We start from the raw sequence: 20,716 nt of genomic DNA, 5'->3' as shown, positions 1-20,716 counted from the left end.
GAAATAACGGAAGATGAAGTTAAAAAAGCGATCGGGCAGTTAAAAAATGGTAAAGCCCCTGGTTATGATAAAATATGAATGAATATTTAAAACATTCACCTCCAGAAATGGTAACTATTTATTGTAAACTTTTTAATATTGTTCTTAACTCTGGTATCATACACGGAAGATTGGACAATTGGAGTAATTAATCCTATATATAAAAATTAAAGGAGATCCCACAGGATCCCGATAAACTACAGGGCAATCACTACCTTATAAGCTGTTTAGGAAAGCTTTTTACATCTATAATAAATAACCGCCTAAATCTTTAATTGTAAAGCAAAAGCAAAATTCTTTCTATTAAACAAGCAGGATTCCGTAAAGATCATTTAACAGTCGATAATATTTTTAATTTATATATGTTGATATCTTTTTACCTGAATAGTGGGAAAAAACTCTACTGTACATTCATAGATTTTAGAAAAGCTTTCGATACGGTTTGGCGAGATGGACTATGGATGAAACTTCAAAAATCACATATTAAAGGCAAATGTTTTACTGTTATTAAGAATATGTTATAATAATATCAAGTCATGTGTTAAACATAATGGGAAAAGTATCAGATTTTTTTTCCCGTGTTTAATTGGTGTAAGACAAGGCGAAAATCTTTCCCCGATTTAGAAACTTTTTTTAAGTCTATGAAAAGCGTTCCTCTCTCAAAGATAACTGAAAATATATCATCTGAGTTACAACCTTTTTGTTGAAATCTTCGTCTTGTTATATGCCGATGATACACTTTTGTTTGCAGAAACCCCCGAAGGACTTCAAAAAGCGTTAGATATTTTCCAACATTATTGTGATATTTGGAAACTGAAGGTAAATGTCGACAAAACTAAAGTTATGATTTTCTGTAAGCGGAAGTCAACACAAAATCTTGAGTTTTATTTGCGAGATGCAACACTTGAAATTGTGGATAATTTTATATCTTGGTGTAATATTTAATTACAATGGAAGCTTTTTAAAAGCAAAATTTCGACTTATGGATCAAGCGCAAAAATCCCTTTTTGCATTATATAAAAAAATTCGTAACCAGGCTATTCCAATTGACTTACAATTAAAGATTTTTTTGATTCGGTAGTTGAGCCAATTCTCCTGTACGGCTCGGGAAGTCTGGGGGTTTGAAAACTTAAAGAAACTAGAACAAGTGCATTTGAAATTTTGTGAAAGGATATTGAGAGTGAGATCTAGTACTCCCTAATTTCATGGTATATGGAAAACTTGGTCGGTTTCCATTGGAAATTAAATATCAAACTTCGAATGGCTCGTTTTTGGAATAAATTGTTAAGTAATGATGAAAAATTAAGTAGTATTTTAATGAAGTTAGCTCTTTGTCTACAAGAAAATGGAACTCATTCCTTCAAGTGGATTAACAAAAATTAAGAGTATATTTGATGAAACTGGTTTTTCATATATATTTGATAATAAAATTATCATGCCTAAGATGTTTTTCAAACACTGTTTAAAACAAAGGCTCCAAGACCAGTTTATCCAAAAACTGGTTTTCTGATGCCCACAACTCATCGAGAGGACAATTCTATTTGATTTTTTAAAACTGAATTTAAATTTGAGAAGTATTTGACAATATTGTCCGAAAATAACAGATTGCAAATAACCAAAATACGTTCCTGTAACTTAAAGTTTCCCATTGAAACAGGCAGATGGCAAAATATTCCTTAAGAAGATAGACTTTGTAATATGTGCTTGGAACATGTTGGAAATGAGTTTCATTATTTGTTTGTTTGTAATAATGTGGTTGTCCAAAATTTGCAAAGAAAGTATATTCCAAACTACTTCCGAATTAACCCAGATGATAATAAGATGAAAGGTTTAATATTAGTTTGTAATAAGAGTGTCCTAAATGGACTCTCCCTTTTTCTTAAAAAACTTAATCCTCTACTATTATCGTAATAATGATGCTACTATGAAATCAAAATATTCTACATTTTTTATTAGGTTTTTTTTCTTATTGCACCATGAATGAAATATTTATACTTTGTGTTTCGTACATGTGAAATGTAAAAATGTTGAGAGTAATTGCTATAAAATATAATAATGTCTTATGTTATGTACATATTCTTGTCCATCCTGTCATGTCTATACATTTGTATTTGTTTTATCCCTCGTGTTACATATTATAATGTGTCTGGGTGTAAAATAAAATCGTTGAATCGTTGAACAAACATTTTCCCAATGACTCGATCTTCGATGGCCTAGATTAATTTTTGTACATTTTCATCAATTTGTTACGATATTATGAAGCAAATAAATGGAGAAATGTAAAGGCGGTCAAACTAAACGTTACATATTTATCTAGGCATCGATGTTTAGCTTCACAAATACACATCTAGAAAAAATCAAAAGACAAAATGTATATTGTTTAACGTTCTTAAAATGTAAACTATTATTTGAAATGTGTATGTCCAACCTCAACGAAAATAGAACATGTATTTATAAATTATGACTATGAGGTCACCGGACAGTTTCTGATCTACGAAAGTCGGTTGGAGTTATTAAAGTAGTAACAATAATTTATTTCGCGAATTATTATGCGATATTAACGCGTTATATCGCTTAACTTACGAGGATATAAAGATCTTGTTAGATCACTAAATAGCAAATGAAGGCTAGGTATAGATATCTATTTTTTATATATATCTTTGAGCCCCACAGGTGTGATTATGATCGACACAGTGCGAATGTATAGTGTAACAAAATAAGACTGACGTAATGTGACGTAACGTGGTTAAAGCGATTTTATAATTATTCTTTTTTAGTATCAAATGTTTATATGACTATGATAATTTCGTATAAATCATGGTGGATTCATATATTGTAAACATTTCATGTTTTACATTCTGGTCGTTGCTAATAATTTGCAAATTAGTTAATGTCATTTATTAATAATAACTGTAAATTGTACATTTGGCTTTAGGCTGGCTTTCACCTAGGGTGACCTAACAGGCTAAGTGGACTAAAGCGGCGAAGAATGAGTGAACAGAGCTATCTAGATCTAATGTTAATTATTCTTAAAGGGACAATTCACTCAGGCTAATACTGGCAAATTCTTTTACATAACCAAGAAGCAAAATATGGCATAAATGTATTGTTCTACATTTCTTATGAAACATATGACATAAATTATTGACAAATTCCACGTCAATGTTAAGTATTTTAATGGATATCAATGTAATTACAAATCGTTGATCAACACGATTAAGCAGATACAAGATGTACGCTGTACCCATATCCAAGCCAAAGTCACGCACGTTAAGCAAATGAACTACATAGCCACGTTTGAGGTGATAAAATGATTTTTAGGCAAGATAATTCACCTAATAAGGTAAACACTCTACTGTCAGAGCGATTCGAGCAATTCTAGACAAAAGTAGCATTACTCTACGAGCAAGGGACAGGGTTCGGCATACAAGATGTTTGACCACAATTAGAATGGCGGACAGCGAGCGAGTTTGCACATTTCACACGCATTTCACCACCATGGGCTTTTCTGGCATATCACAGTAAAACCGACTGATCTAATTTCCATTAGAACTGGATTTTTTCTAATATATGTACAAATTTTAATGTTCTCTTAGACTGAATTGTCCCTTTAATTAACGTTTAAAGATCAGGGGCCGGTTGCTCGAACGTTCATTAAAAGTTAATGATGGATTAAATCTTCATTAAACCGTCATTAAATATAATGACGTCATTACGAAATTTATGACGTTGCTCAAACGTTCATTAACGTTAATGAATGATTAAAGCTTCATTAAACCTTTATTAAGTCGTCAGTATTTAATGATGGTAGGTAGCATCATTAAACCTTCATTATACAACTGATGCAATGGCCGCGATGAATGTCATGTTTGACGTTCTTGGAAAACAGCGCATTCAGCGAGTCCATCGAGATTTCGGAGAGCTGGATTCACTTAACGACAGTCAAATTCGGGCAAGATACCGGTTTAGCAGAGAAAATATTGTGTACATCGCAGACTTGATAAGGGAAAACGTGTAGAGAGACCAACCAAAAGGAGCAACGCTCTCTCTGTTGAAATGCAGGTAAAAAAATAATAATCTTGGCCTAGGATACACGCAACTAACTTCCAGAATACTCGCAATACAGTAATCGATATGTTTGAAGAAAAACACATTGGATGTGTAATGTTTTGTACTTTTACCGCCAACTAAAAATTCATGGCTAATACATTATACAGTACCATGCCAAAAGTATTCGGTCACAAAATAAAAATACTGGCGGCTCGTGTTTAATATGACGGTTTTAAAACGAAACGAATTCAAATTACTTTTACTGTATATACTAACAGTCGATTGCAACGGGTATTACACACTTACCTTCAGTATTTTGTAAGATGTCCTTTCAATCTGATTACGTTTAAAATTCGTTTTTAGGGATCGTGTTGTACAAGCTTTGAATGTAGCAAGGTGTGATCTCCGTCCAAATTCCTCTGAATCTCGGAGAAGAGAACCAAAGTCATTTGCCGATTTCACAGCTGCTACTCGAGACTGAAGTTTTCTTCTTTTATTAATAACCAAAGATTTTCAAATTATGTTTAAATCTGGTGATTGAGCGGGCCAACTCATTCCATTAATTCCGTTCTGGGCGATGTAGTCTTGGGTGGACCTCGCACGGTGAACTGGGGCATTGTCGTCTTGGAAAAAATAGCCACCAGTAGGAAAATGTCTGGCAAGAACTGGCCAAAGATTTTCCTCCAAAACCTCCTGAAATTTTGCAGCATTAATATTTCCTTCCACTCGAGCTAATGTCCCCCACACCGTTCCAACAAAATGCACCCCCAAATCATTAACCTCGAGTTTGTTTTGGGTATTTACGCGGCTGCACAAGATCCGGTCGCCATCCTTCACCCCGCTTTCTCCATATAAAAACTCTGTGGTCCTGTCCAATAAACTATTTTGCTTTCATCCGAGAAAAATAACTCGCTTCCAATTATATATTGTCATTCATCTCCGCTTTTCTCTACACCAAGCAAGTCTTTTAGTTCGGTTACTCTGCTTCACGACAAGTTTCTTCCTAGAAACACACCTGGTATACCCATGTTGGCTCAGATGTCGCTGAAGTGTTCTTTTAGAAGTCGAAACATTACTTTGCTCATTGTATTTAATGGTAACATCAGTAAGGGAATCCCTCCTATTGTTTTTAACAATCCTCTCCAAAGAACGATAATCCCGCAAATTCACTAACTTTGGTCGTCCGCTTCTCGGCCTGTTTTCCACTGAACCACATGTACAAAATTTGTTAACAATGTCAATAACTGTGGACTTGGGTATTTTTAACATCATACCTATCTTTCGTCGTGAATATCCACTCCTAAACATCCCTACGATCATATTTTTATTTAACGCCCATTGATAGTTCTTTTCCTTTTCGGCCCATCTTGGCAATACACGTCCACGGGAAAAACAGAAAGCAGACGACAACAAAAAATTGTGTGACGTAACATGACGTCATACGCAAACCTAAAAATGACGCACGTCATCATCAGTGACGTTTACAATGAATGCCAAGGCCATTTTCAGCGATGTTATTGACACGACGTTAACACGCCGCCATTGTGACCGAATACTTTTGGCACGGCACTGTATATAGATTATCGAATACATGGTTAAATAAAATTACACTTTGTGCGTATTAACGAAAATTCTGTCTTGTATTATCTTCATCTCCAACAGAATATGTTACACAAACAGATATTACGCTTCGTTTCACTATAAAATGTCCTATGTGTATTACTAAGTTTCTAAAACTTTTAACCAGAAACCGTTTAAATGTATATGCGCACATTTCCATTCATAGTCCGCATTATCTTACGATTATACATACATGTATACATGTACACACTGTATGTGCATATTATGGAAAGTAAAAACATATTACTTGCAATACGGAAATATTTTGACGATTCAGGTTTTGATAGCTCTACGCTTTTATGCAAGTGGATCTTTCCAGCAAGTGCTTGGAGATGCGATTTGTGCAGACAAATCTACAGTATCGAGGGTTGTCCGGGACGTGTCGAATGCACTGGCATCGTTGGAATCTGTTTTTATCAAATGGCCAACAACTAGGGCAAAGAAAGAAAAGATTCGTTCTGCTTTTTACCAGCAAGGTGGATTTCCCGGTGTGATTGGCTGCATTGACGGAACACAGATACGTATACAGGCCCCATCTGAGGACGAACCCTCATTCGTCAATCGCAAAGGATACCATTCTATAAACGTCCAGGCAATATGTGACGATGAAGGTAATTAATGAAACATGGTGATCATATTTCGATAAAATCATTATTTTTCAAATGTCTATGAACCCATTAAATCAGTAAAATATCAGCATAGAGGAAAAAGAAACATATTCCTTCTTGTTATCTACAGATGTATACACGCACACTTCAAATTTTAAAATACATATCTGCAGAACTTTTTATTACTCGAGTAAGCTCCCTTTGTCCATCGATAAGTTATTGGAAACACAAGGCACGCATGCATCCAATTTTCGCTATTAATCTACCGATTTGTTAATATAGATTTAAAACCAAATGCTCATTATGAAGTTTTCATTGAAGAAATTCCAAAATGTTTGGAATACTAAACTTAATATCTTTCATTATAGTAGCCATTTGCCTATAAAATTACATGTATCTCAAAAGGATTTTATATGTGATATCTTATCAAAACAGCTATGATCAACTTTACATATTTCAGCTTAAGTGCTGTTGTATGTACACTATGCAAAATATAAAGCCACGTGCATTACCAAGGCGATTTGATTCATTAATAGCTGTCGATCCGTCAATTTTACAGATAATCTTGTATAGGCCTATCTCGTGGAATTAACATGCTTTCCGAGTTTTCCTTTTTCTGTAATATACGGGTTTTATAATAATATGAATAATAACGTAATCAGATCGATCAACGTTGTTTTGCAGGGAAATTTACCAATATAGTTGTCTACAAGTTTGACAGTAAAGTTTTCTTAAACCATTCCTTTAACCGTAACTTTGGGGTCGCGGAGTGGCGGAGTGGGTATACTATAACGTTCTACCACTAGCCCTCTACGTCTGTGTCGCGAATCTCACGTAGGGCAGTTGCAAGATACTGGCCGTAGGTCGATGTTTTTCTGCGGAAACTCCGGTTTTCAGCCACCAAAACCTGCCACATCATTAAATTAACCTGGTTGTTTATAGGACGTAAAACAAAAATAAACCAATCCTTTACAATATATGACGTGATATACTAGTTTATCATATTATCATACATGTATAAATATGAATTCAAAATACAATTAAGCCTCTAAACAGTTTTTATTTATGTAGAAACAAGCAGTATTTTCTATGTTCCAATCATTATTAAAGTTTGTAAAATAAGTTATTCCCCTTATTAAATGCACAGATCTTCGGTTTTCGTGAAATTTTGAATACGAACATAGACAAATTAATATCATTGCATGAAATTTTCCTCGTGAAGTTGTTCTTTTGGCAGTTGCTGTGGAACCATGAATATAAAAACAAATTATCATATTTGATGTATGAATGGTATCATTGGAGAACTATAAATATATCTACACAGGAAAACATTGGAACGTTTCAAACCACGAAACTTAAGTACACAAGGATATTTTTGTTACACACAACACGCAGTGTGTCACTCCGTCAAATCGTAGAACTAGATTATTACATGTACGTGTCACAGATCAATTGATGTAGTTACATAATGCACATGTAACACTGATCGAGCTAAAGCTAAACTTTGTTAATAAATTACAAGTATTAAATTCCAGTCGAAAGCTCTATATCTATAGTCATATGTATATGTTTTTGTATAATATCATTGGCAGGCTTGTGACATGACGTCAATGATCATGACGTGATGATTTGACGTCGCTAGAAATTTTGTTTGCAAACTGTGTGAATCCGCGTATCTCACAAAAGTTTGCAAACACAATTTATTTCATACCCCGATGAAATTAAAAAAAATAGTGACTTCAATACTTAAAATTAATTCGGAATTCCGCGCCATTCTCGGTTTTTTTTTTCATCATGGAATGAAAAAAAAATGAATGGACCAATCAGAAAGCCTGTAACAAAGAAAATAATTATTTAAGCATGAAGTCACACTATTTTTTAATTTCATCGGGGTATAAAAGAAATTTTTTTGCAAACTGTATTCTCACAAAAGTTTGCAAACACAATTTATTTCATACACCGATGAAATTAAAAAAATAGTGACTTCAATACTTAAAATTAATTTTCCAGGCTACATTATAAAATGAAATACGTTTACACGTACGATTCAATTTATTTTTTCCAAGGGATTATTTTTTTTCCAAATCAATACGCAACTTCAATGTTTCTATTGTGACGTCACGATAACGTCGGAAATTCCGCGCCATTCTCGGTTTTTTTTTTAGACTGGTTCCCTTTCCCTTAGTTCTCTACTCTCCGCCAGGCTGCGCTCCGCTCACTAGGGTCCTCAGTGAAGCGTACGCAAGGGAGGTAACTGAGGCGGGAAACAGTCTAGTTTTTTTTTTCATCGTGGAATGAGAAAAATGAATGGACCAATCAGAAAGCCTGTAACAAAGAGAAAATAAATTATGTAAGCATTGAAGTCACTATTTTTTTAAATTTCATCGGGGTATGAAAGAAATTTTGTTTGCAAACTGTGTGAATCCGCGTAAAGTTTGCAAACAAAATTTATGTCATAACTCGATGAAATTAAAAAAATAGCGACTTCAATGCTTATAATTAATTTTCCAGGCTAGTTATTAAAATGAAATACGTTTACACGTACGATTCCATTTATTTTTTTCCAGGGATTATTTTTTTCCAAAACAATACGCAACGTCAATGTTTCTATTGTGACGTCACGATAACGTCGGGATTTCCGCGCCATTCTCGGACTTTTTTTCATCGTGGAATGAAAAAAATGAATAGGCCAATCAGAAAGCCAGTAACAAAGAGAAAATTAATTATTAAAGATGCTCCACCGCCGACGGAGCATAAATGTTATTCATTATTTTAACAATAATTGGTGTTATTATCGTGTTTTATATATGTCTAATTAACACAAAAAATAATATAAAATAATTTATTTTTGCCGTTGGTGCATGCGCATCAGTACATCATTCCATATAGGATATAGTGCTGTGGAATTTTTTCGGGATGCAATTAATTATTTTTTCATATTTTTAAACTTGAAGTAAAATTAGAAGCTCAAATTTTTCAATGTTGGTAATGGTATTGTAAAAGTTAAGTAACTTTTGTGTAACTGAAGAAAAATACCAAATCGTCTGCTCCTGTTTTTTTGATAGTGAAAAATACCATTTGTCAGCGGTGGAGCATCTTTAAAGAATGAACATGTTGCCTCATTTAAAGTCGCACATCTCTGAAATGCTTCGTCCTGCGACTTTAATATTTTATAAACGTGATCTACACACTATTAAGTAAATAAAAATGAGACAAGATGAAGATGTGATTTTTCCTCATCTGGGCCCATGTTGTCAGTCGCCGTCACATATTACAATATCTGAGATCATTTCCTATCAAAATATAATGGTTTGGTTGTTTGCTGAAAAAAAAATCATAACTTTTTACCCTGAAACGTACAATTTTTGGCAGGTTTTGTCATAATGTACAAGCTGTTCGATAGACCTATGGTTAGCTACATGTATGATGTAACTTATGATAATGTTGATCAGCTTCAAGTGTTCAACTACGGAAGCGTATTTACGGTAAGCGTATTAGGCTCATGTACGAAAATATTTTTTTTTTGGGCAGCCAAATAAAACATTTTCGTCATCCTGAAAAATATTTTCGTATATGAGCCTAATACGCTTCCGTATTCAACTGCACTAAATCTATGAAACGGATTTAATATATCATGTACGCATGAGCCTCGAAGTCACCGGACAACGTTACGGCATCCCCCTCGATCGACTATACTAAAAACGAGCAAACCTTCCGGATTCTTTCGGTCCTGTTTTTTTTTTTTTTTGTCTGAACACTATAAAAAGGAGCCGAATGCTTCGTCCAAGGGACAGCCAGAATTCAATTTCAATTCAATTCAATCCAACTTTATTGCTTCCTTACATCCATACAAAAGGGGATCTATCGATAGCAAAACATACATGTACATAACACTCAGTAGATCAAAACAACAACTTAAACATATAAATCAAGCCAGCTTTTCCTCAGTTCAAATGACTTTTTAACAAAGAGGCCTAAATCCTGCAGAAGTTTTAGAACATTAGACAACAAGAGTCGTATCAAATTTTCAAAAATCTGTTAAAATGGCGGTTAATTACATCTTTATGACTATTAAAGACAATTTTCTCACTACTGAGTTAACGGAACACTTAAAAATGAGGTGGGTTTCACCCTCAATTTCTTTTGACAAAATTTGCATAACCGCAGTGCAACTGGGGAATCTTTTTTTTATCCCTACCCGCCTCGGTTTCTAAACTGTGGTTGCTAATTCGCAGTTTTGCGAGCAATTTTCTTAATTCAAAACCCTTCATAGAAAGATATGTTTCTTCCTTATAGTTTTGTTTAAAAAAAGTTCTACTGTTATTCTATCTGAATTATTTATCTCAGTTGTAAAAATGGCTTTGAAATATACCAAGATTACGTTTAAACGTCCTACTAGGATTGGCATTTTCATAGTTATAAGAAATCTTATTTTTTCCTTTATGATATTAGAAACATAAGAAAACCAAGAATACGTATAATATAATAGGGGTAGGATATTTTATTTTTCCAAAACCAGTGCCGTTTTCGATTATTTACGGTTTTGGACTGGTTGGGACCTAGTTGTTCGTTTATTTTAAAATTAATGACGAACCTGGTGATTTTATATTGTTTTCAGACGAGCCTTGACAAAACCCTCGCAGGCCTGTATCAAAAACTGCAGGTCCGTCAGGATTTATACTTGAAATTACAAATTAACCAACGAAAACAGTCCTGTGTACAAAACTAACCTGAATGATCAACAGTGATTGGACTAATCGAACAGCGTAAACGTTTCATGTTTATAATAAACTGTGAACATCCGGTTTGAAAGTTCGAATGCTACTTCTGGGGATTAAAAAGACTCAATCTTGACTTAGAATATTGCGCAGACCAACTGGAACGAAAATGAAGGTAACAATTATTTTGAATTGTGAGTTTTAAAATGTAAGATATTCAGTAGCTAGGACACACCAATCTAGTCGGTCGTCAATGTCATAATTTTCGATGCCCTTGTCACGACATTTATTTTAAAACCATCAGACCATATAAATTCTTTCATGTTTGTTTAGCCGTTCGGTAGATATCCAGTAAGTAAATATATTTATAAGGTCTTAGTTCACCTGATTGTGTTGGTGGATGTTTTGTGACGTTAAAGTACGATCATTTGTATAAGAAAATTCGCCAGCTAGGGGAAAGTAGTCAAATTTCGGACGGATTCAAATTTCGGACAGTAATTAAAAAATACTTAAAAACTCATAAAATAGTCCAGATATTTAATAAAAAGTCATTGTAACTGACCTATGCTTTACTTTCAAATTGGAAATTAACAAGATTGAAGAACAGATATGTGAGCATTATATTTTGTATTGTAAGTTTGAATGTGAATATGTGACTGCGACCTTTTCTGCGATTTAATATACAAAAATGAACTTGTCAAATGACGCAATATTGAACTCCATGTCAAACATGTCTTATTCAGTGTGTTCATTAAACTTTTTATTTTTTTTGTTAAAAACATATCCTTTTTTTTGTATTTTGAGTAAAAAATAAACAATACAGTGGGATTTAACCATCACTATACCTAACGTCACTGTACCCAAATTGATACCAATACACGTATATTTCTCTTATATGACATTTGTTGTTTTGGTATGCTTTTCACTTTTTTTCTGTTTTGTTTTCAAAAAGAGCATACAAACTTTATTTTGATGCTTTGTTTTTCTTTATTACAGTGCTTATTTTTATTGTTAGAATGATTTATATCATGTCTCGAAATTTCTAGTTTTGTCACATGATGTGTACCCAAATTGATACCCAGCAAGAAAAAATGTATACTAATTAAGAAAAATCAATGTATATAGATTTTTGATTATTTTACTTTATAAAGGGGACGTATTTGCGTTTATTATAACAAGTTATACTGAATACAGTTATACATTTTTACTTTAAAAATTGTACAAGTGTTTTCACAAACGGTACCTGTGCTAATTTGTGTTCCCCGTAACACCACATAATTGACTTGTGTGATATTTCAATGATTTATAAAATCAGTTTTCTGTGGCATTCACCTAAGCTTATATAGTTCCACATGTGGTGTATATGTCAAAGGACACTATCAATTATTTTTAATGATTGTAAAAAAATTATCATGTAAAAAAAACTACAAACATAATTCTGAATCAATCAAGTTACAAAATAATTGAATCTAGTAACAGTTTTAGTAAAAATTTAAGAAGGAGAAAATAACGATATATAAAAGAGCAATTTGAACTAACGTGACTAAATAAAAAAATAATGTGTGGCAACTATATTTTTTTCTATTTCTGTTTAGTGTTTATATCTTAAATTTCATAATTTAAGAATATTTTCTTTGAGGAGGCCTTACGCTTTGAAAAAAACACGATTATAGTACAAATAGTAATTGCGCTCGCACGGCCACATTTCTAGGGATTAACACGTTTCAGACAGAGTTATCAATTTCAAAGTTATCTTTCAGAGAAAATAACAGAAATAGTTACATAAAACGAAGCAGTAATTATCAATAAATGATGCATCTTTGGTAAATCACCACTGAGAAATGAGGTAAAATTTAACAACACAAATGTTTTAGGTATTTTTTCAATTAGGTGTATCAATTTGGGTACAGTATCAATTTGGGTTACAATGACGTTATATATAAAGTTTGGTGTCCGAAATTTGAACACCCCATTACTAATATGAAAATTTCCTTATTTGGAACAGTCCAAATAATCAATAAATACTTAAATATTGTTCGATTTTCATAACATTTGTAAAGTTCTGAATGGATTTTAGTAATTCAGAGCTTTCCTTAGTTATAAAATCAATAAAAATGTAAAAGTAGTAACTAGGGTAACCAGTTATATCCTAGAAATAAAAGTGCAAGTAGACAAGTGGAACATGTTTATCAGCTAAATTCCTTTAAGGGTACTTACACATTGAGCCCAAAATCTGGGTTATAATATGATGAAAGTTTAAAAAAGATATATATATTAATATTAACTACACAAACTCAATCTAAAACTTTTTTATTTTCAATGCATATACATTTGCTCACATGAAATTCATGATTATGTAACAAATATATGTTGCATGTTTTATTATGAAAATCAACATACTTATTTTAATTGGTTTTTAATTGCATGTCCGAAATTTGAACACCCTATGTCCGAATTATGAACACCCCTGTCTGAAATTCGAAACAGTTATACATTGCTGATACTTTGGCCTGAATTTAACACAAATTTAGTAAATCTGTGTTCGAGTTTCAAGTTGATAAATGCATGAAAAAGAAAAGAAAATTCTCTTTCTGCTCATACTCAGTTATGGGGGTATGTGGATAGGTTTCAAGCATACAAAGGTTTTACAATTAAGGTGTCCGAAATTTGACTACTTTCCCCTATTATTTTGCATTTGGGTATAACATTTTTGGGTAATTCTCAATAATTCAGGGGCTACTATTAACTATTACTGATGTTATATCCACACCTTGCGATACAATGTCAAAGTATATGATAGAGTATCTTAAGCTTTAAAACATTGTTTAGCTTTATGTATATTGTGCTGATGAAAGTTCGGTAATTACCCTCAAATAAAATATAATATTAATTATATGGGGAAAAGGTGAATTAATTTGAAGTAACCCAAATTGTGTAATATTGTCAGATATCATCAAATTTTGAAGGCAGTTTTGCCCCTTTATCAAGACACACTTAAAACTAAACATAGACACAAATTTACAATAACAAAAACTTAAAGGCCCACAACCTTTCCGAAAGACGGCTTTTAATGCAGAATGGAATGTCAAAAACAAATCGATCCTTGGGGAAAGGTCTTAAAACTTGTATAGATTTAACACTTCTGACCGTTACTAACTACGGGGCCCAATATTTATCATCAAATCTGAAAATTGTTTTAAAATCGCTACTTAAAATGTTTTTCTGCATGGAATGTTACCAAATTTGGCCAGTATTATCCTTGGGGGAAGGGATCAACACTTCGTGTTTATTTGGTAAATCTGACTATCACTGCGCCAGGACGGGGGCCCAAAGGGGCATGGGAAAAATAGATAGCGAATTGACTCTCCACTGTTTGTCATAGAGTTCTGCATGGCAAGAAATCTTTATGTAACCTTATTTTGGGTCACTGGACAGCCTTTTCTGATGTTATTGAATCTTTTTTTAAGGGGCAGGATTTTGGCCGGGCCCAAAGGGGTTATGGGCCTTTAAAGAAAATGCAAGAATAAAGACGAAGGAAACAAAATTTATGTTGAACACTATGTGGCAATAAAGCCTTTATCATCCATATCACTCATCATAGGTTTTGTTGCATTCAACTTAATGTAACAGGGTGCAGGATTTACAATAAATTTAATACCTGCATCTGCCAGCGATCAAACTTAGGACCTCTGGATTACTAGTCTGACGCTTGCCTCAACCGATCAAGCTCAAGAGAATTCTCCCTATAGCTAGCGGAGCGGTATATTGCGGCTAGTATTGACCAGGGTTACATTTATTATAATATTGTTGACTTTACCTTTTTAGTATCAGAATTATGGACAGTTATATCATTAGGAAAACCTGTCATCAACTGGAAAAATACAACTTCCCAATATATAGGTATGTGTATGTTTTCCGGCATTGCATGGATGATATATTAGAAAATAGAAATATGCCCTTGACGAAGCATAGGCAAAATCTGTCCTACGATTTCACATTTTTAAGAGGTACTACGAGCTGACTATATATTAGGCAAAAAAAAATTAATTAAAAAAGCCTAATGATAGAGGTAGGTTTAGCAGACTAGGTTTGAAGAAATGGCAGCGCCCTTTGAAATATGCATGTTGTTTGCAACAGATTCAAAATACGAAAGATTAACATGTTTGTGAGTCATTTGTCAAATTGTATATTAGTAAGTCTGCAGGTCATCTGAAGTTTTTGTGCTTCAGTGTCCAATTTTGTCATGAAATCGCCATATATGTCTTTGAATTGTTTAACTTTATGAAACAGAAAACACTCACATGATATTTCCTTTCCTATCTGTTTGGAGAGCAGCGTATCCTTGAAGTTCATTTAGCTGACCTAAAACATTTCATAATTGATTATGAGCAAGCGCGAATACGGCAAAAAAGTTGTTAATTAAGGCCATTGCCTCAATATACAAATGTAAGGTCACGATATCTTCTCCAGCCGTGTTTCATAGGTCACCTGATATCTTCTCCAAACAGAATTTGAATGCAAAAACATCAGTTTTGAAGCAAAATCAGCAAATGGTTGTAGGGAGAGTATCGGACTAAATAATACCCTTGGCAAGCGAAGTTGGGAAAAATAGTGCAAACATATAGCTACATGTGAACATGACATCCAGTAGACCCCTGAACGTTTTGTCCTTTGATGATGACCAAAGTTTCAGCTGATATATATTATTTGGTATAACTGAGGATTCAGATAAAAAAATAAATAACTTTTTTTTAATTATATAAAAGAAAAAGTGTGACACGGTAGTTCCTTCTGAAGGAACTACCGTCGTTGCGCCTCCACCCCCTGTAGTGATTTTTTTTTTTCAATTAATTATAAGAAAAGGTGTGATTTATTTCATACATATTCTTTTTGTAGAACAAATTGATGTTGTGTATAGCTGCCATCTTGGTGGTCCTAACCTGTGCTGTTGAGGGTAAGTATAGGGTCACTGTTTTGGGGTGTATGTAATTAATGTAGATCGGTATCAGTGTAAGTATCAGAAATTAAATCTGGCAATATGTGACTGCAGAAAAAAAAAGCTAAAAGATAATTGATAAATTTATGCACATATACATCTGAATACCACATACATGAGATTTTATCACAACTCTGCTAATTTTGACTTTTGAAATAACAATACACAAGTACAGTCAGTGATTATACTTATAAACCAATTTGATGCAATTCAATATCATTACAAATAGTTTGAAATGGCAGGTAGTAATACTACATTACAGCTTTCTATATTGAATATTTGGAGTAAACTAGTCCTTGCCAATAGAAAGTATATTATAAAAGTAATAAAAAAGTCAGAGTTAAAACTTTTGATTCATATAGGCTATGGGTTTATACATATACTAATTATATAAGCATACTGGATTAATTAACAGGTGCTCCACGGGAAAAGAGAGACTTGCTTCAGCTTGTGGAATTACTGGAAGAGATGAGTAACAGAAGTGGTTTGGCATATAATAACTATGGTTGTTACTGTGGCTGGGGAGGTCGTGGTGCCCCTGTAGATGATGTGGACAGGTAAGAAGGTCATGGTCATTAATTTGAACAACAAATAAGTAGTCCTTCATCTCAGCGTTCGTTCCACAGGTGTAATGTGACCCTGAATGAATGGAAGTAAAGGTCTTTCATTCAATAAAGAGTGGCTAATCACAAAAGGCCACATACATTGACAAAATACAAACTTTATAATAATTCGAATGTGAGTTGCTTTGTTGTGATAATGTTATATATGTCATCATTTTATCTAGGTGCTGTATGATACATGACAACTGTTATGGTGTAGTAGCTGAGTGCTATCCGAAGTGGAGACACTATACTTACGAGTTTAAGGCCCATCCAACCAGAGTCTTACATTGTATAGGTATGATCATACTGCAGCTACTTCAATTATCTATCAAAATAAAAGTTATTGATTTGTTGCGAAAATGCTTTTGGAAGAGTCATCATATATAATTTAATATCATAAGGTAGTGGTAAAATTATAAAACAATATGGAGTGAGGTTCATAATAAAAAATAAGCAGTATTCCAAGAATTGTTTTGGTCAGCAGTGGTAATTAAAGTTTTAATTTACAAAAAGCAATAATTTTGTACATGTACTGGTTACTGTTGAATTTTTTTTAGTGTTTTGTTAATGGAGAAAACCCATCAAAGTCAGCACGTACCTGTCAAAGTATCCAACATACTGAAACTGACATCAAGTGTTATCAGGTTGTGTGGTATTAAGTCATTCACCTAATCATTTTGGCTTGCATTTCATACATTAGAGTGAAAAAGTCAGGAGTCAACTGTTCATCGGTTTTCTCCAGGCACTCCAGTTTCCTCCCACACTATGAACATTTGCATACTAAGATCTTGATATCTTGGCCATCAAAATATATTTGTATAAATTGGTATAACTTGCTCCACAATTGACTTTTATGAATAAAGTTAAATATAGAACGAGAGATGGAGTGGTATATTGGTAAATGCCAGACAACTCTACCACCTGGTCACCACAGCTCATTGTACAACATTCATTTTGTATAATATTGAATATATATATGTTATCTTAGACATTTTAGATTATTTACTGCATATTTATACTTTGCAATTGTCAGATGGTGGAAAGGAGCCTTGCTACAAGAAGACCTGTGAGTGTGATGCTAACTTGGCCCGATGTGTAGCTAATGCTCAGTACCATGAAAAAAACAAGGATATGAAGCAAGTCTCCTGTTACAAGACAAAAGCTCCACCTTTGTAAATCACCTTCACCAAGCTAAAATGGAATCACCAAAATATATCATCCCTTTCTCAGTGCTCAAATATAACAAACTTCTCCAGACTGCAACTGAGCAAACTACATCTTTATATGGTTACTTAATCAAACTTAGATTAATCACTTATTTCTTGACGTCTGCACTACTCGGATGTCACAGTTCTGATGTACTAGTTCACATAGTAATGTCTCCAAATGTTTTGTTAAACATATTGTGTAAAATGCTGAACAAAGAAGGCATGGTTCTACTGAATCTTATTTATCATAAACAGGGACTTTAGTTGGTAATGCTATGAATCTCTTCAGGCAATATTTATGGATAAGAAATTATATACCCAGAGTAGTGAAAAAAGGAGGTATACATGTATTGTAACAGTACTTGGAATATATAGCACACCACACATAAACAGAAAATCTTACTTTGCATATCTGTGAGAGGACTTGAAATATTGTTGTTTATTGTCAATGTTTTGTTAGTACTAGATCAGATTTATTTGGTCCTCCGCATTTCATCGGTACTAGATTGCACGTTTAGTTATTTGTCCAGTCTCACTAGAACATGGTTTGGGTACTACTTCTGTTCTAGACAATTGTCACTTTTTGGTCCATATTGACACCATTATTACTGGTTTATGTTTGAAGCCGGTATGTATTTTATTACATTTATGTGTATTTTTTTTTTATTATTAATTTGTTTTGAATTTTTGGGATAAAAATGGAGACTTACAAGATTAGAATAAATCTTACTTTAATTGATGTTTTATGTGTACTGGGTATTTATTTTAAATTATCCTCATTTCAATTTTAAGTATTCTCATCACCATTTTATCAGGGATTATTTGAGGGGTAGAGTGTAGGTGATCAGCCTCAACATTTGTGGCCAAAGTTGTTTTATTGTTATCTTTTTGAAAGATTATATAGTAAATATTTTTATACCGCTTTCAAATTTTAACAAAAAAACATTTAATCTTCAATTATCATATGTATTATCTTTGAATTGTACTACTGTGAGTATGGATACTGTTGATGACTGATACAAATATATTGTAATTTGTGTTAAGATGCATTTGATATGTTTAATTCTTAGAGTTCAAGAAATTTGTTGTAAGTTTTATGATTCAATTAACGTTGGACAATTGTTATAAAATGATATGCATTTATTGAAGAGATCTGTCCTTAAATAAGTTTGTTTTTAAAGGGAAAATATATCAAAATATATCATATCAAAATACCTCTATGGCCTCAAGTATTCCCAAGTGCTCATCATGATGGGTTTCAAAATGTTATCACTTTTCTGGTTCAGTCTACATTTTTGACCTGTATTTGTAGCTATATATTCATGTGTATCTGTGTTTATATATATAATTTTTTTATAAACATAATTATGTATGTGTTTTGAGATTAATTGATATGAACAGAAACTCAATGAGGTATGAAATAATCTATACACAGTCTTGAATTGTTATTTACCTATCACTGTATGTATATGATCAGAATAGGTTTTTCCCTGCATATTTTTTGTGTAAACTGGGATCTTACCATCGTTGAGTCCATCTTTGCTTGTCAAGATTTTTTTCTCTAAATGCTTCGCATTGTGTTTAAAGTTGTATGGTCTATCACATTCGCTCTTTTTGTCATAGTAAAAACTGTATAGTTGCTGTACACATTTTTTCTCTGTCTGTCCGAGGTTTAAACTTTCTAATTTTACCACTTTTTATGAAATTGCAGCACTGGAAGTATTTTAATTATAAAAGTGAAAAAATCTTTTTAACGTGTACATGTAAAAAATAGGCTCAAAAGATGCTGAACTCTTCCAAGAGAAATGTCAACAATTTTTAGCTGAACTATGAAACCAAGAGAAATGTCAACAATTTTTAGTAAACAAAACACGAGGTCGACCTCAGCAGACTGGATCTACAAAGAAATTAATGCTCGCACATTACAAATGCTAGCACATTAGAGTTTTTGATACACACAATATTGAATTACGGCAATGTGCGAATTAGATTTTTCAAATACTTGCTCTGTGGAGGTAAACCAGCACGATTTGCTCATATTAGTCAGATGGAAAACGTAAACAAACACATGTGTGCTTACGCTAGTTACCTGGATCACCACGTGCAGGACGTATGGACGTCAGTCATGTGATTCCGATAAAACCCGAAAGTACTGAATATGGCGGAGATTGAAGGCGTTTTATTCAAAACCAGGAATACAAGATCCCTAGATTTCGGCTCTTTTATAGACTGATATAGTTTTGGGGAGCTAAATCATCAAGTTACATGTCCATATTCAAATATCAAATGTTAAAACGACATATCGTTACAGCGAAAATTACATGAAATACAACTTTAAACATATCAAATTGAAAGAAATTGATTTAATGAAAAAAATTTTTTTTACCAATATAAAAGTGTTGTCTATCCTGGTATGTGTTTAAAAAAATATCTTCAATTTGTGTAAGAAGTTCAGGTAACATAGTTTAGATTTTAGTCATTTTTCGATGAGTTCTGACTGACATATATTTTAGATGCATGTTTCAGGAAATTGACCTGTTTGCAAATCACGCTCCATTTCACTTTGGTATGTAGTTAATACTTGTTTTATTTTGATTTCAAATATTGACTTTTCTTTTTAATTCAATGAGCAATACCGTAGATGTTGTATTAGAAATCTCATTTTACACTTGAAAAATTGTGCACTTTTGTCTGCTTTTTAAGAAATTTTCATTTTAAAATATCTTTAATACTATATGTTATCAAGATTTTGGAGATTAAAATCTTACCTGCATTCATCAAGAAATTCACTGTAAGTTATTGTTTTATGTATATTTTTATATAAGTTCATAAGTTGTTAAGTATGTTTATGGCAATACCTGCGCATATTTAA

At 33.0% G+C, this 20,716-nt stretch overlaps 2 protein-coding genes across 2 annotated transcripts; both read left to right on the top strand.

Moving 5' to 3' along the window:
- The first annotated feature begins 3,895 nt into the window (after positions 1–3,895).
- Positions 3,896–7,123, top strand: LOC138313841 (putative nuclease HARBI1). Its single transcript, XM_069254109.1, has 3 exons — positions 3,896–3,991; positions 5,987–6,320; positions 7,002–7,123. Exons 1-3 carry the CDS (start codon positions 3,896–3,898, stop codon positions 7,121–7,123), a joined length of 552 nt encoding a protein of 183 aa, XP_069110210.1.
- Positions 7,124–11,100: 3,977 nt separating this feature from the next.
- LOC138313840 (basic phospholipase A2 caudoxin-like) lies at positions 11,101–19,661 on the top strand. Its single transcript, XM_069254108.1, has 5 exons — positions 11,101–11,210; positions 15,932–15,989; positions 16,447–16,588; positions 16,819–16,931; positions 17,670–19,661. The coding sequence occupies exons 1-5, from the start codon at positions 11,205–11,207 to the stop codon at positions 17,810–17,812; spliced, it is 462 nt and encodes a 153-aa protein (XP_069110209.1). The 5' UTR covers positions 11,101–11,204; the 3' UTR covers positions 17,813–19,661.
- Positions 19,662–20,716: the final 1,055 nt, after the last annotated feature.

This window comes from Argopecten irradians, unplaced genomic scaffold, assembly GCF_041381155.1.
Source record: "Argopecten irradians isolate NY unplaced genomic scaffold, Ai_NY scaffold_0976, whole genome shotgun sequence".
Classification (NCBI taxonomy): Eukaryota; Metazoa; Mollusca; class Bivalvia; order Pectinida; family Pectinidae; genus Argopecten; species Argopecten irradians.
The sequence above is the reverse complement of the archived record's forward strand: the minus strand, read 5'-3'. Positions and strand labels throughout refer to the sequence as shown.

Bases quoted from the DNA above. Each gene is read 5' to 3' on its own strand.
- LOC138313841 (XM_069254109.1), top strand. From the start codon at position 3,896: ATGAATGTCATGTTTGACGTTCTTGGAAAACAGCGCATTCAGCGAGTC. The intron at 3,992-5,986 runs GCAAGATACCGG...TTGACGATTCAG, and splicing joins TTAACGACAGTCAAATTCGG to GTTTTGATAGCTCTACGCTT. The intron at 6,321-7,001 runs GTAATTAATGAA...GTTGTTTTGCAG, and splicing joins GGCAATATGTGACGATGAAG to GGAAATTTACCAATATAGTT.
- LOC138313840 (XM_069254108.1), top strand. The intron at 16,589-16,818 runs GTAAGAAGGTCA...CATTTTATCTAG, and splicing joins CCTGTAGATGATGTGGACAG to GTGCTGTATGATACATGACA. The intron at 16,932-17,669 runs GTATGATCATAC...TGCAATTGTCAG, and splicing joins CAGAGTCTTACATTGTATAG to ATGGTGGAAAGGAGCCTTGC.